General features: G+C 51.1%; 1 protein-coding gene across 1 annotated transcript in view; it reads left to right on the top strand.

The window, feature by feature from the left end:
* LOC126183580 (intracellular coagulation inhibitor 3-like) overlaps positions 1 to 13,937 on the top strand; it is a 215,858-nt gene that overhangs the window by 151,682 nt on the left and 50,239 nt on the right. Inside the window, exon 5 of the mRNA XM_049925677.1 lies at positions 8,903 to 9,129. Within this exon, the coding sequence (XP_049781634.1) occupies positions 8,903 to 9,129 (227 nt within the window). The remainder of the gene's footprint in view (positions 1 to 8,902; positions 9,130 to 13,937) is intronic.

Here is a 13,937-nt window from a genome sequence, read left to right as displayed (position 1 = left end):
ACTGTCGACCAATTCCACTAAGTAGTTTGACTGTGGTCTGTGTGTCCTGAAACCCAATATTCGGCTCACGCTCACGCAGCTGTGATTTCATCATGTACAATGTCATTGAGAGTTCTGATGTCAACTCCTTTCACAGACTACTCTGATAAGGCAGAACTTTATGACTATTGCTCACCGCGACGTAGGATGCCGCCTGGTAGCGTTGCGAGCACGCGACGCGGTAACGGAAGTATGTAACCTGAGCAGACACGGGCAGGGGATCACCCTAGTGAAGATTTGGGCTGCAAATGGGGGAATCAAATGAGATAAGCGGCTTTGCCATAGTGCAGCAGATTTAAAAAAATGGTTCAAATGGCTCTGAGCACTATGGGACTTAACTTCTGAGGTCATCAGTCCCCTAGAACTTAGAACTACTTAAACCTAACTAACATAAGGACATCACACACATCCATGCCCGAGGCAGGATTCGAACCTGCGACCGTACCGGTCGCGCGGTTCCAGACTGTAGCGCCTAGAACCGCTCGGCCACCCCGGCCGGCTGCAGCAGATTATTATTACGCAGAGCCTATAAGCGAGTATATCGAAAACGGCGAAACTGGTCGAATACTCACGTACTTGTGTAGTGAGTATCTACAGAAAGAGGAAGAAGGACAGTGAAACTACCACTAGGCACCAAATGGTTGGAAGTCGACGACTCTTCACAGAAAGTGGGGTTCGGAGGCTTGCCTGCTTTGTAAAGTAGGACAGTAGGATCTCTGCCGAAAGAGCACAATGCTGGTTCAAATGGCTCTGAGCACTATGGGACTCAACTGCTGAGGTCATTAGCCCCCTAGAACTTAGAACTAGTTAAACCTAACTAACCTAAGGACATCACAAACATCCATGCCCGAGGCAGGATTCGAACCTGCGACCGTAGCGGTCTCGCGGTTCCAGACTGCAGCGCCAGAACCGCGCGGCCACTTCGGCCGGCACAATGCTGGTGCACGCACAAGTGTTTCGGGGCACACTGTTCACCGTACATTGTTGAACATGGAGCTCCGCAACAGATCACCCCTACGTGATCATATGTTGACCCAATGACATCGTCAGGACCATAGGATTCGTTCGTCGATCAATGAAAACGTGTCGGCCCTTCAGGTGAATCACATTCTCGCTACACTAGTTCTAGTGTCGTCTCTAAAAACGCCGTCATCGAGGTGAATGGCGGATCGAAACGTGCAGCGCGCCACGGTCGCAGGCTGGTGGGAGCGGTATTATGCTATGGGAGACATTCCCCTCTCTTGCATTGGATCGGTGGTAGTAATCAAAGACGCGCAGACAGCTGCGAACCAGCTGCATCCCTTCATGCTTGATGTCATACGTGAAGGCAATGTCATCTCTCATCAGCATGTCCGTGTCTCAAAGCCACAACCGTGCTACAGTGGTTTGAGGACCCATCTGTGTCGCTATCGGGCGCGATCACCGCGCACGCAAATCAGCGGTCCGTTATTTACGCGAATTACATGACCTGTGCGCAGACATCTAATGGCACATACCTCCACAACCCAACCGACAAACTGTCGGATCCCTGATACGCAAAATCAGTGATGCATTTCCTTCAAGAGACGGATAAACAAGCTGTTAAGAAGGTGGTCGTAATGTTTTGGCTCATCAGTGGACATTTGAGTTTTTTTTTTTCCTCATAGACTTTGTATGTATTGTACTCGATCCCCTCAGCTTTGAAGAAGTTAAGGAGATTGCTGTAATCTGTTTTATTGCATACATACAGTGATGTGTGGTCCCCTGCTAGTTTTGTGTGGTATGTGGCGGCGGAGTGGCGTTGTATGAATCTCTTGTTTAGCTTTCAGAGGCAAGTGTAGACAGGTATTATGACCGGTAGGAAACCAGACGAAATTGTTGTGTTCTACGTAACTGCTGGGCCGCTCGGGGTAGACCTGCGGTCTTAGGCGCCTTGCCACGGTTCGCGTGGCTCCCCCCGTCGGAGGTTCGAGTCCTCCCTCGGGCATGGGTGTGTGTCTTGTCCTAAGCGTAAGATAGTTTAAGTTAGATTAAGTAGTGTGTAAGCCTAGGGGCCGATGACCTCAGCAGTTTGGCCCCTTAGTAACTTACCAATTGCGTAGCTGCTGGTGTAGTGTTGTGTTGTTGAACTGCTACAGCGTTGTTTGCATGGTCTTCATGTTACCGGTGCTTGGAACCGGTGTTGGTAGTGTCGGCAGAAGTACTGGTCGTTTGTCCTGTGAGTCTGCGGGCTCACTTGTCGGCGTATGTTGCTGCTGTTTTGCGTTTTGGACCTATCACCTGCCAAGGTCCGTCTTTTGCGTTTTTTTTTCGTTTTTTTTATTCCTCTGCGGTCGCCAGAATCGTCATTTGAGGCTCGGGAGGCTGCAGCGGCGATATTGAGGGCATGCCTAGCGTATTCGCTGGTGGTGTATATGTATTACTGTTGCTCTTGCTGTTATGTCGCTTCCACCCGTCAGTTTGGCGACGAGCTCTTGCTCTCTCTGAGCCCAAGCTTCCTGATTGGCGGCACTGACATCCAGCTTTAGCTGGCTGATCACCCCCTGACGTGTGGCGAGCGGGACGGAAACGTCGACGGGAACAGTCGGCATTCCCTCCTCCTTTGCTGCAGTCTTGCCGCGGGTCATCGGGTGGAATCTGCTAGGGGGATCTGCCATCTCCCCAGCGTAAGAATAGTTTTATTGAGGGTAGGGTGTGGATACGAGATAGTTTTGCTTTTTCGTCAGAAAAGACAGTTTTGCTTTTTAGTCAGAGATAAAGTCTGCAGCTCGTGGTCTAGCTGCTAGCGTTGTTGCCTCTGGTTCTCAGAGTCTCGGGTTCAATTCCCGGCCGGATCGGGAATTTTCTCCTCCCGGGGACTAGGTTTTTGTCTTATCCTCATTATCAAATGGTTCAAATGGCTCTGAGCACTATGGGACTTAACATCTTAGGTCATCAGTCCCCTAGAACTTAGAACTACTTAAACGTAACTAACCTAAGGACATCACACACATCCATGCCCGAGGCAGGATTCGAACCTGCGACCGTAGCGGTCGCGCGGTTCCAGACCTATTAAAGAACGAGAGAGACCCGGTGGGGAAGTGGCAAGCATAGTTGCAGTAACTCTAGGCCGCTTAGCGCTGTGAAGCGTTTAGGACATCACACACATCCATGCCCGAGGCAGCATTCGAACCTGCGACCGTAGCAGCAGCAGCAGCGCGGTTCCGGACTGAAGCACCTAGAACCGCTCGGCCACCGCAGCCGGCGCCGCGAGTAATGAGAATGATGACCAAGGGGCATTACGTAACTAGTGTGTCGATAACTTGAGAATTTGGGTCTGACGGGAAGCGTGTTAGGGTAGTCTGATCAGTTGCAATGACCCTGTGTCCGGATGGCTCAGTGACTGCTTTCGGCAGCGCTGAGGCGAGCACGCCTTCCTTTCGTCTCGCCTGTTGTGCTGCTTGCGAGCGGGCGCGTGATAGTGTACTTCCGCGTCGCGGCTTGTCTTCGTGTCCGAATTAACCAACCGCCATGGTGCTTTCCTTTCGCCAAATGGTTCAAATGGCTCTGAGCACTATGGGACTTAACTGCTGTGGTTATCAGTCCCCTAGAACTTAGAACTACTTAAACCTAACTAACCTAAGGAGAACACACACATCCATGCCCGAGGCAGGATTCGAACCTGCGACCGTGGCGGTCGCGCGGTTCCAGACTGTAGCGCCTAGAACCGCGCGGCCACTTCGGCCGGCCCTTTCGCCAAGCCACGATTGAATTAATGTTCCCTTTGGATCATGAGCGACTCAAAGCGTACTAAGTTGACTGGTTTACACGGGACGAAAAGCGTCTCCCGCCGTAAGATGTTCTCGGCATTCATTTTTCGATCTTTAGGACCAATGTGAACATAAAGCTGGTGAATCAAAAGCTGAGCGCTAACGTTGTGCGGCGCCATGCTACTAACGATCTCAAGTTCCGATACTCTGACGGCCATATAGGAGCTCTCGTGGTTCATCGCACTGGGTTTGGCCTCCGAACGTTGCAGGTTTTCGAACTCCCGTTTGAAGCGCCGTTGGACACAGTGGTGGCCGCCTGTAAACCTTACGGAAACGTCGTCGGCCACGTTATGAGACGTGGAAGACGTTCGAAAGATACCGTGTCCTCAACGGTGTATAGCAGACATAAACTGAACTGAGGAAGCACGTGCCTCCCTACTTGGTAATTGTCGGTTGCCGAGCTGTCGTCATGTACGATTGCCAGCCGCGCACTTGTTCAGGTTGTGCCCAGGAAGGACATGTCCGTTCTGAATGTCTCCGGCGTACACTGGTTCAGACGCTGACCGGAGACGTCGCTCTACCTGTGGCGCCCACTGTGTTACCTCTGTCACGACGGGGCTGCATGCTGCGCCCACTCTGAATCAGTTGGCGCCAGCGTCGACTCCTCTTGACAACACGGTGGACGTTTTTCCTGTGTTTCCTACACTGCCGCCGGAGGCAGTACCAACGGACGATGGCCGTCAGCCCATGCAAGCCGTCCGTCCCTACCTCATAGTTGTCAATCATGGGGCTGTACCGACCACCGCTTTTCTGACGTCTGGCCACGTGTCGGACAATAGCCGTCCGCCATCCGACCCGGAACAACATATTAGGAACCAACGGTCGCTGAGGAAACGGAAGAGACAACGCCCTACCCCTTCTGATGACTGCCTCCATCGGATGTGTGCATGGGATGACGACCCTGCTACTGATGCTGCGCTGTTCTCTGAAGCCCTGGCATCTGGCGAAGTGATGTCTTTCCCCGCCTCCATCTCCAATCTCAGCGTCCACCTCCAGACACCGACCTTCCCCCGCCTGAGTAAGATGCGGTTGCCTCCCTTTCTGTGTCTGGCGCTACCTGTGGGCGCATTTCTGGTAGTGTTCCATAGAACAGACCTGGTGCGACACCTGTCTCCTGGGCGAACGACGTCGATGCTGAGGACGGACGTTCTGGAGGTGTACAGAGCAATGTATCTCCCTTTGTGGGGTCGGCTCCCTCCCCATCATAGTGCTGTACCCTTCTACGTGGGCCTAACATGGACCTCCCTGTGCTTCCCTGTGTTTCAATCACCTGTCCTCCTGACTATGGCAGCTTTTCAGACGTATCGCATAGCCGCCGTCGGTGTCAATACCATTCGAGTACTCCACAAAACTGCCTTTACTACATGATATGCTGCATGCTGCGGACGTTGACGTTGCCCTCCTTCAGGAGGTGCACGTTCCAACTTTCTGTTCTCCCCATGGTTTTACAGCACATGATTCCCATGCTTCCCCAACTTGTAGTGGGGTGGCTGATACAGTTGCCTATCTCCCTATGCACGTTTTGTGGCGTCAGTATCGTCAACGTCTATGAGCCATCTAGTTCGGGATCGCCAGCGTGAACATTCCAACATCTTCTCATAGATAGTCACGCCTCTTTTCTCGGGTCGGCAAGATGCACTGATCATGGGAGGCGATTTCAACTGTACCCAGGCACCCAAAGACCAATTACCAGCCGGCCGAAGTGGCCGTGCGGTTCTAGGCGCTGCAGTCTTGAACAGCGAGACCGCTACGGTCGCAGGTTCGAATCCTGCCTCGGGCATTGATGTGTGTGATGTACTTAGGTTAGTTAGGTTTAACTAGTTCTAAGTTCTAGGGGACTAATGACCACAGAAGTTGAGTCCCATAGTGCTCAGAGCCATTTTTTTAAACCAATTACCACGTCACTCTCCGTGAGTTGCGCTAGCGACAATTCTCCAGCACCTCAGAATTGTTGATTCTTGGGAGCACGTTCGTAGTGATCGTCCTGGGTTTACGAATTGCACTAGCCATTCTTCCAGCCGCCTCGATCGTGTTTACATCTCTCACGATATTATCAGTGGGGTGCAGGCTGCTGAAGCCTGTCCCTCTGCGTTCTCTGACCATGACGCATATATCTGTGCCATTAATCTCTACCGTCAAAGGGTGTGGCGCGGCTGCGGACCATGGAAACTGAACACAACCCACCTTACTTCACTCGACTGCCGGCAGCTCATCGAGACCACGTGGACAGCTTGTCTTCGAGGCCGCGATGCGTATCAGTCTGTCCTGTCATGGTGGGTGCTCTGCACAAAGCCTTCCCGGCCTTGATTGTTACTGAAGGGAGGTCGCGGTGTGGCAATGACGAATCCAGGAATTCTATTTCATCATTCTCTGGGAATGTACTATGATGCCGGATTCACCAGAGTGCCAGGATATGGCGAATCGTGGCAAGGCGCAGCTCACATCTCTCTCTCGCCGTTACCTTGAGGAGCTATTGTAAGTGCGCGCACACACGACAGCGCAGGAGCTTCTATCCATGTATTATGTGATAGCAGAACGGCGCCACCGTCAGAGGACTTTGATTAATGTTCTTACGACCCGTGATGGGCGGCGTTTAGGTTCTCAACGCGATACAGGGTCTGCCCTCCATGCACATTACGTTATGCCGTACCATGAACGTCACTACGCTGCCAACATTAAGGCGGTCTCCAGACTTTCCTTTGGTTCGGTTCCTGGGGATGCAATGATGAATCCACTAGCTAAAGTCACAGAGGACGAAGTCCATGATACTATCCAGGTGAGTATTACGAACAGATCGCCTGGCCCTGACGACCTTCAACTGGAGATTTATCGGACATTTCGTACGTGTATATGGAAATTTGTCAGGACCTTACGTCACCTCTCGTACTGATCCCAGACCTTTTCCTCGATGGTTTAGTCATTCCCATCCACAAGCCTCGTTGTAACTCACGTATATGCGATTACCACTCCTTGATGTCGCTCAACAGCAACGCAAAGTTGTTTTTTTTTATCAATGCGTGGTATCTGTTCTTTCGGACCTGCAGCTGTGATACATTATATGTAAATTGAAGGTGGAGACGGGGAGAAAGGAAAGGAAAGGAAGAGATTACTGGTGTCAGCTGCATCGGGAATCAGCTGCGACGAGCGAAAATTTTTACCGGACCGGAATTCGAACCCAGGATCTCCTGCTTACCAGGTTCGTTAACCACTGCGCCATCTGATACACAGTGTTATCGCAGCTGCGCGGACTATCTTGGCACGCTTCACAGCCGACCCACATTCCCATTGAACGCCACCTATCTGCAGTCCCTGTCCGTTTCCTCCATGCTCGCAACTCTGATATTCCCGCTAGAGCTCAGACGTACTTGTGCATCCACACTGAAAAAGGTGGATCCGTTGCCCATGTAGGCGAATCAGTTATATGAATACGCCGTGACTGTTTTTTTCGGTAATGTCCGATAGGACAGACACCACGCATTGATGTAACTGTTTCGCCTCGATGGGCAACGAATCCACGACATTGATTGCGGACGCACAATTACACTAATGGCCATTAAAATTGCTACACCAAGAAGAAATGCAGATGATAAACGGGCATTCATTGGACAAATATCTTATACTAGAACTGACATGTGATTACATTTTCACGCAATTTGGGTGCATAGATCCTGAGAAATCAGTACCAAGAACAACCACCTCTGGCCGTAATAACGGCCTTGATACGCCTGGGCATTGACTCAAACAGAACTTGGATGGCGTGTACAGGTACAGCTGCCCATGCAGCTTCAACACAATACCACAGTTCAGCAAGAGTAGTGACTGGCGTATTGTGACGAGCCAGTTTCTTGGCCACCATTGACCAGACGTTTTCAGTTGGTGAGAGATCTGGAGAAGGTGCTGGCCAGGGCAGCAGTCGAACATTTTCTGTATCCAGAAAGGCCAGTATATTACGTGCAACATGCTGTCGTCATCTCGACTGCTAGTGATATGAGGCCGTTGGGATCCAGCACGGCGTTCCTCATTACCCTCCTGAACCCACCGATTCCATATTCTGCTAACAGTCATTGGATCTCGACCAACACGAGCAGCAATGTGGCGATACGATAAACCGCAATCGCTTTAGGCTACAATCCGACTTTTGTCAAAGTCACAAACGTGATGGTACGCATTTCTCCTCCTTACACGAGGCATCACAACAACGTTTCACCAGGCGATGCCTGTCAACTGCTGTTTGTGTATGAGAAATCGGTTGGAAACTTTCCTCATGTCAGCACGTTGTAGGTGTCGCCACCGGTGCCAACCTTGTGTGAATGCTCTGAAAAGCTAATCATTTGCATATCACAGCATCTTCTTCCTGTCGGTTAAATTTCGCGTCTGTAGCACGTCATCTTCGTGGTGTAGCAATTTTAATGGCCAGTAGTGTACGTCAGACCTCCTGCCGGAATCTCTAAGTAGCGAGCATGTTAGACATAGACAGGGACTGCGGATAAGCGGCGCTAGGTGGGAGTGTGTGTCGGTCGAGATGCGTGTCATGATCGCTCGCGCAGGTATGATAAACACTGTGTTCGAGTGGCGCAATGATTAACGCAACTGTCAAGTAAGCAAGAGATCCCGGTTTCGAATCCTAGTTCAGCACACATTTTCACTCGCCTTCGCTGATGCCGCACACGGACTGATGCAGTTGATATCAACAGTCCCTCCCCTTTCCTTGCGTTTCTGCTCCGTCATCCATCAGCTAACATCATTTCACTGTATTGCACCGAGCGGGGTGGCGCAGTGGTTAGACACTGGACTCGCATTTGGGAGGACGACGGTTCAATCCCGCGTCCGGTCATCCTGATGTAGGTTTTCCGTGATTTCCCTAAATCACCCCAGGCAAATGCCGGGATGGTTCCTCTGAAAGGGCACGGCTGACTTCCTTCCCAATCCTTCCCTAATCTGATGAGACCGATGGCCACGCTGTCTGGTCTCCTTCCCCAAGCCAACCAACCAACTGTATTGCACTAAAATTAAAAATGTGTGTGTTTGAACCATTTCGACTCTCCGTGGATACGACTAATGTAATGTGGTTGCAGGCGCACAGGCGCTGGAGATCCGCACTGACGCGGGCGTGCTGAGCCACTGGAGGGACCTGGAGCGCACCGGCACGCTCGCCTTTCTGTCGCCGCAGCAGACGACGCTCTTCCAGCGGAGTGGCCGCGTCGGCGACACCGTAGTGGTGCCCATGGTGCCGCACCTTGGCCTATTCCGTAGCGGACGCGTCGCTCCTCTAGCCTGCACCGCCATTGAGCTTCCTCTCAAGGTAATTCTTGTTTTTCACAGCAAGTATGAGTAATAAAGCTGCACAGTGGGCCAACTGGTTTCAAAACATATATCGACTTTAAACTACTACTGATATTAAAGGGCCGGCCGGTGTGGCCGTGCGGTTCTAAGCGCGTCAGTTTGGAACCGCGTGACCGCTACGGTCGCAGGTTCGAATCCTGCCTCGGGCATGGATGTGTGTGATGTCCTTAGGTTGGTTGGGTTTAAGTAGTTCTAAGTTCTAGGGGGCTGATGACCTCAGTAGTTAAGTCCCTTAGTGCTCAGAGCCATTTGAACCATTTTTTTGATATTATCGGAAATCGTTCACTACATAATTTACTCTGAGAGCTTCCACTTTTGTAAATGCCTCTCCTACTACCTTAATAGCATATTAACGAGTCCAAATGTATTTATGTGCACATATTTACAAGTTCTTAAAAAAATGGTTCAAATGGCTCTGAGCACTATGGGACTTAACATCTATGGTCATCAGTCCCCTAGAACTTAGAACTACTTAAACCTAACTAACCTAAGGACATCACACAACACCCAGTCATCACGAGGCAGAGAAAATCCCTGACCCCGCCGGGAATCGCACCCGGGAACCCGGGCGTGGGAAGCGAGAACGCTACCGCACGACCACGAGCTGCGGACTATAAGTTCTTAGTGGACGGTCATTTATCTAGCTTACGAAATTACCACACGGGAAAAATAGTTCCCTATTTATTAAAACTTATTTGGACAAAAATTACCATTACGGTTTTCTGCAGAATTCTTGGGGATCTATTCGGAATTGTGATCATAATTCTTCTCGAAAACTGGCAAATAATTTCTTTTACACGATTAAAATTTTCCCGAGTAATATTTTTTTTTTCACAAAATGTTGCAGAATATTTAAATTTCGTACAGAGAACTCAAGAACTAAAACATAACTATCGAGAACTCTGAAGAAATGTATACCGGGTGGTCAAAAAGTTATAAATTTGAAAACTGAATAAATCACGGAGTAATGTAGATAGAGATGTACAAATTGACACACAAGCTTGGAATGACATGTGGTTTTATTAGAACCAAAAAAATACAAGCGTTCAAAAAATGTCCTCCAGATGGCGCTTCATTTTATCAGAATAGCAATAATTAGCATAACAAAGTAAGACAAAGCAAAGATGATGTTCTTTACAGGAAATGCTCAATATGTCCACCATCATTCCTCAACAATAGCTGTAGTCGAGAAATAATGTTGTGAACAACATTGTAAAGCATGTCCGGAGTTATGGTGAGGCATTGGCGTCGGATGTTGTCTTTCAGCATCCCTAGAGATGTCGGTCGATCACGATACACTTGCGACTTCAGGTAACCCCAAAGCCAATAATCGCACGGACTGAGGTCTGGAGACTTGGGAGGCCAAGCATGACGAAAGTGGTGGCTGAGCACACGATCATCGCCAAACGACTCGCGCAAGAGATCTTTCACGCGTCTAGCAGTATGGGGTGGAGCGCCATCCTGCATAAACATCGTACGTTCCAGCAGGTGTTTATCAGCCAGGCTGTGGATGATGCGATTCTGTAACATATCGGCGTACCTCTTACCCGTCACGGTAGCAGTTACAAAACCAGAATCACGCATTTCTCGAAGAAAAAAGGCCCGATAACGGTAGATGTGGTAAACCCAACCCATACCGTGACTTTCTCGTCGTGCAATGGAGCTTCCACGACAGTTCTAGGATTTTCGGTAGCCCAAATTCTGCAGTTGTGGGCGTTGACAGACCCACGGAGAGTGAAATTAGCTTCGTCTGTCCACAACACGTTACTAAACCAATCGTCATCTTCCGCCATCTTTTGAAACGCGCCGAGCGGTTCTAGGCGCTTCAGTTCGGCACCGCGCGACTGCTACGGTCGCAGGTTAGAATCCTGCCTCGGGCATGGATGTGTGTGATGTCCTTAGATTAGTTAGGTTTCAGTAGTTCTAAGTTCTAGGGGACTGATGACCTCAGATGTTGAAACGCCCACACTGCAAATGCCCTCCGCTTCGCTAAATCGCCAGGTAACAGTTCATGATGCCGATGGATTTTGTACGGATAGCATCGGAGGGTACGCCTCAGTTCCAACCAAACAGTAGTTACGCCTTGTGCTCGGTCGGCCACTACCGGGTCTATCGTCTGAACAACCCGTGGCTTCGAACTTCGAAATCCTTCTCGCCACAGTTGCATTTGTCAACAGACCTTTACCCGTTCGAATCCCCTTCCTATGGCGATAGGGTCGTAACGCTGAACTAGCACATTCCCCATTCTGATAATACAGCTTCACTAAAAGCGCCTTTTCAGGTAACGTCAACATGTTGCTACTGCTGGTGCATCTGATTCTCTCTCTCTCTCTCTCTCTTTTTTTTTTTTTTTTTTTTTTTTTACTTTATTGTTATTTTGACACCTGAGCAAGCAGGTAGGCTGGCAGCAGCACAATACGCTGCTCTTCAGCCGAAGAGAGTACAAGGAAATAAACAGAGAAGAGACATCACTTAAAAAAACGGCGGGAAAAACAGTAGACTCATGAACATAAAAACACAAGAAGCCGTTCACACTCGATGACAATCCACATTACAAACTGTTGACACGACGCACAAACACTGAAGAAGACAATATCACTGGTGAACAATGGAGTGTGACGACGAAACTGAACACTAAACACGACGGCACACACGATACACTGATGGCGACGACCTCCGGCGCGCGAATGTTCACTCAGCGTGTACGAGTCCGGGGACCTGCCAAGAGTGGAGGTGGAGGAGGAGGAAGGGGAGATGGGAGAGGGGAGAGCAGAGATGCCATGGGCAAAGGAGAGAGGGGGAGGGAGGAAGGGGGAGGGGAAGCCCGGAGGAGAGGGTAGGAGGGAGGGGGGAAAGGAAAGAGAAGGGAAGGGAAAGGGGGGGGAGGGAGGGTGCCTAAAGGAAAGGACACAGGAGGTGGGGGGGAGGATCAAAGTTGATAGGAGGGGTAGATGCAGGGGAGGAGGACATCATCAGGGAGGGGGAGCTGGCGGAAGCCACCTTGGGAGAGGGTAAGGAGGGTGGAGAGATGGAGACCAGGTGGGATGTGGGAATACAGGCGCGGCAGCGGGCGGGAGTGGGAGAGGATCGGGGACACGAGCGGGTGAGGAGGATCAAGTTTACGGGAGGTGTACAGGATCCGTATCCTTTCAAGGAAAAGGAGGAGGTGGGGGAAGGGGATGAGATCATACAGGATCCGCGTGGGGGAGGGGAGACGGATGCGATAGGCAAGGCGGAGTGCATGGCGTTCAAGGATTTGGAGGGATTTATAAAAGGTAGGGGGCGCGGAGATCCAGGCTGGATGGGCGTAACAAAGGGCGGATGAGGGATTTATAGGTGTGGAGGATTGTGGAGGCGTCCAAACCCCACGTACGGCCAGAAAGGAGCTTGAGGAGACGGAGGCGGGAACGTGCCTTGGCTTGGATTGTCCGGAGATGGGGAGTCCAGGAGAGGCGACGGTCGAGGGTGACGCCAAGGTACTGAAGGGTGGGAGTGAGGGCGATAGGACGGCCATAGACGGTGAGATAGAAATCAAGGAGGCGGAAGGAAGGGGTGGTTTTGCCTACAATGATCGCCTGGGTTTTGGAGGGATTGACCTTAAGCAACCACTGGTTGCACCAAGCAGTGAAGCGGTCAAGATGGGATTGGAGAAGGCGTTGGGAGCGTTGCAGGGTGGGGGCAAGGGCAAGGAAGGCAGTGTCATCGGCAAACTGGAGAAGGTGGACGGGGGGTGACGGCGGCGGCATGTCCGCCGTGTACAAGAGGTACAGAAGGGGGGAGAGGACGGAGCCTTGGGGCACACCGGCGGAGGGGAAAAAGGTGTAGGAATCTGTGTTATGGATGGTGACATAGGAAGGACGGCGGGAGAGAAAGGAGCCGATCAGACGGACGTAGTTAATGGGAAGGGCAAAGGTTTGGAGCTTGAAGAGGAGACCGGAATGCCAGACGCGGTCATAAGCGCGTTCGAGGTCAAGGGAGAGGAAGATTGCGGAGCGACGGGAATTAAGCTGTTCGGAAAGGAGATGAGTGAGGTGAAGGAGAAGATCGTCAGAAGAGAAGGACGGCCGAAAGCCACACTGGGTGACGGGAAGGAGGCGGTGCTGGCGGAGATGCTGGTGGATGCGGCGGGTGAGGATAGATTCCAGGACCTTGCTGAATACCGAGGTAAGGCTGATAGGACGGTAAGAGGAGACGGCGGACGGCGGTTTGCCAGGTTTAAGGAACATGAGGATACGGGAGGTTTTCCACAGGTCGGGGTAGTAACCGGTGGACAGGACTACATTGTAGAGCCTGGCCAGGGTGGAGAGGAAAGAGACAGGAGCTTCACGAAGGTGACGGTAGGTGGCACGATCGTGACCAGGAGCGGTGTTGCGTTTTGTGTGGAGTGTATCAATGAGATCCTGTGTAGTGATAGGGGCATTGAGTTCCGTGTGTGTAATGTTGTCCAAGTACTGGAAACCAGGAGCGAGGGGAGGGACAGAGGTGTCAGTTCGATCGCGGATATCCGGGAAGAGGGAGTAATCGAACTGGGGATCATCGGGGATGGAGAAAACATCGGAGAGGTAGGAGGCAAAGTGATTGGCCTTACTAAGGGCGTCAGGGAAGGGGTGATCATCGTGGAGAAGAGGATAGTAGGGGGAGGGTTTAGTTCCGGTAAGGCGACGGAAGGCCGACCAGAACTTGGACGAGTTGATTGGTAGGGTTTCATTTAAACGGGTGCATGTCTGTCGCCAGTCCCGGCGTTTCTTAGCCGCGAGCAAATTACGA

This window comes from Schistocerca cancellata, chromosome 4 (genome assembly GCF_023864275.1).
Source record: "Schistocerca cancellata isolate TAMUIC-IGC-003103 chromosome 4, iqSchCanc2.1, whole genome shotgun sequence".
Lineage (NCBI taxonomy): Eukaryota > Metazoa > Arthropoda > Insecta > Orthoptera > Acrididae > Schistocerca > Schistocerca cancellata.
Note: the sequence above shows the minus strand (reverse complement) of the source record. Positions and strands in the feature narration are given on the sequence as shown.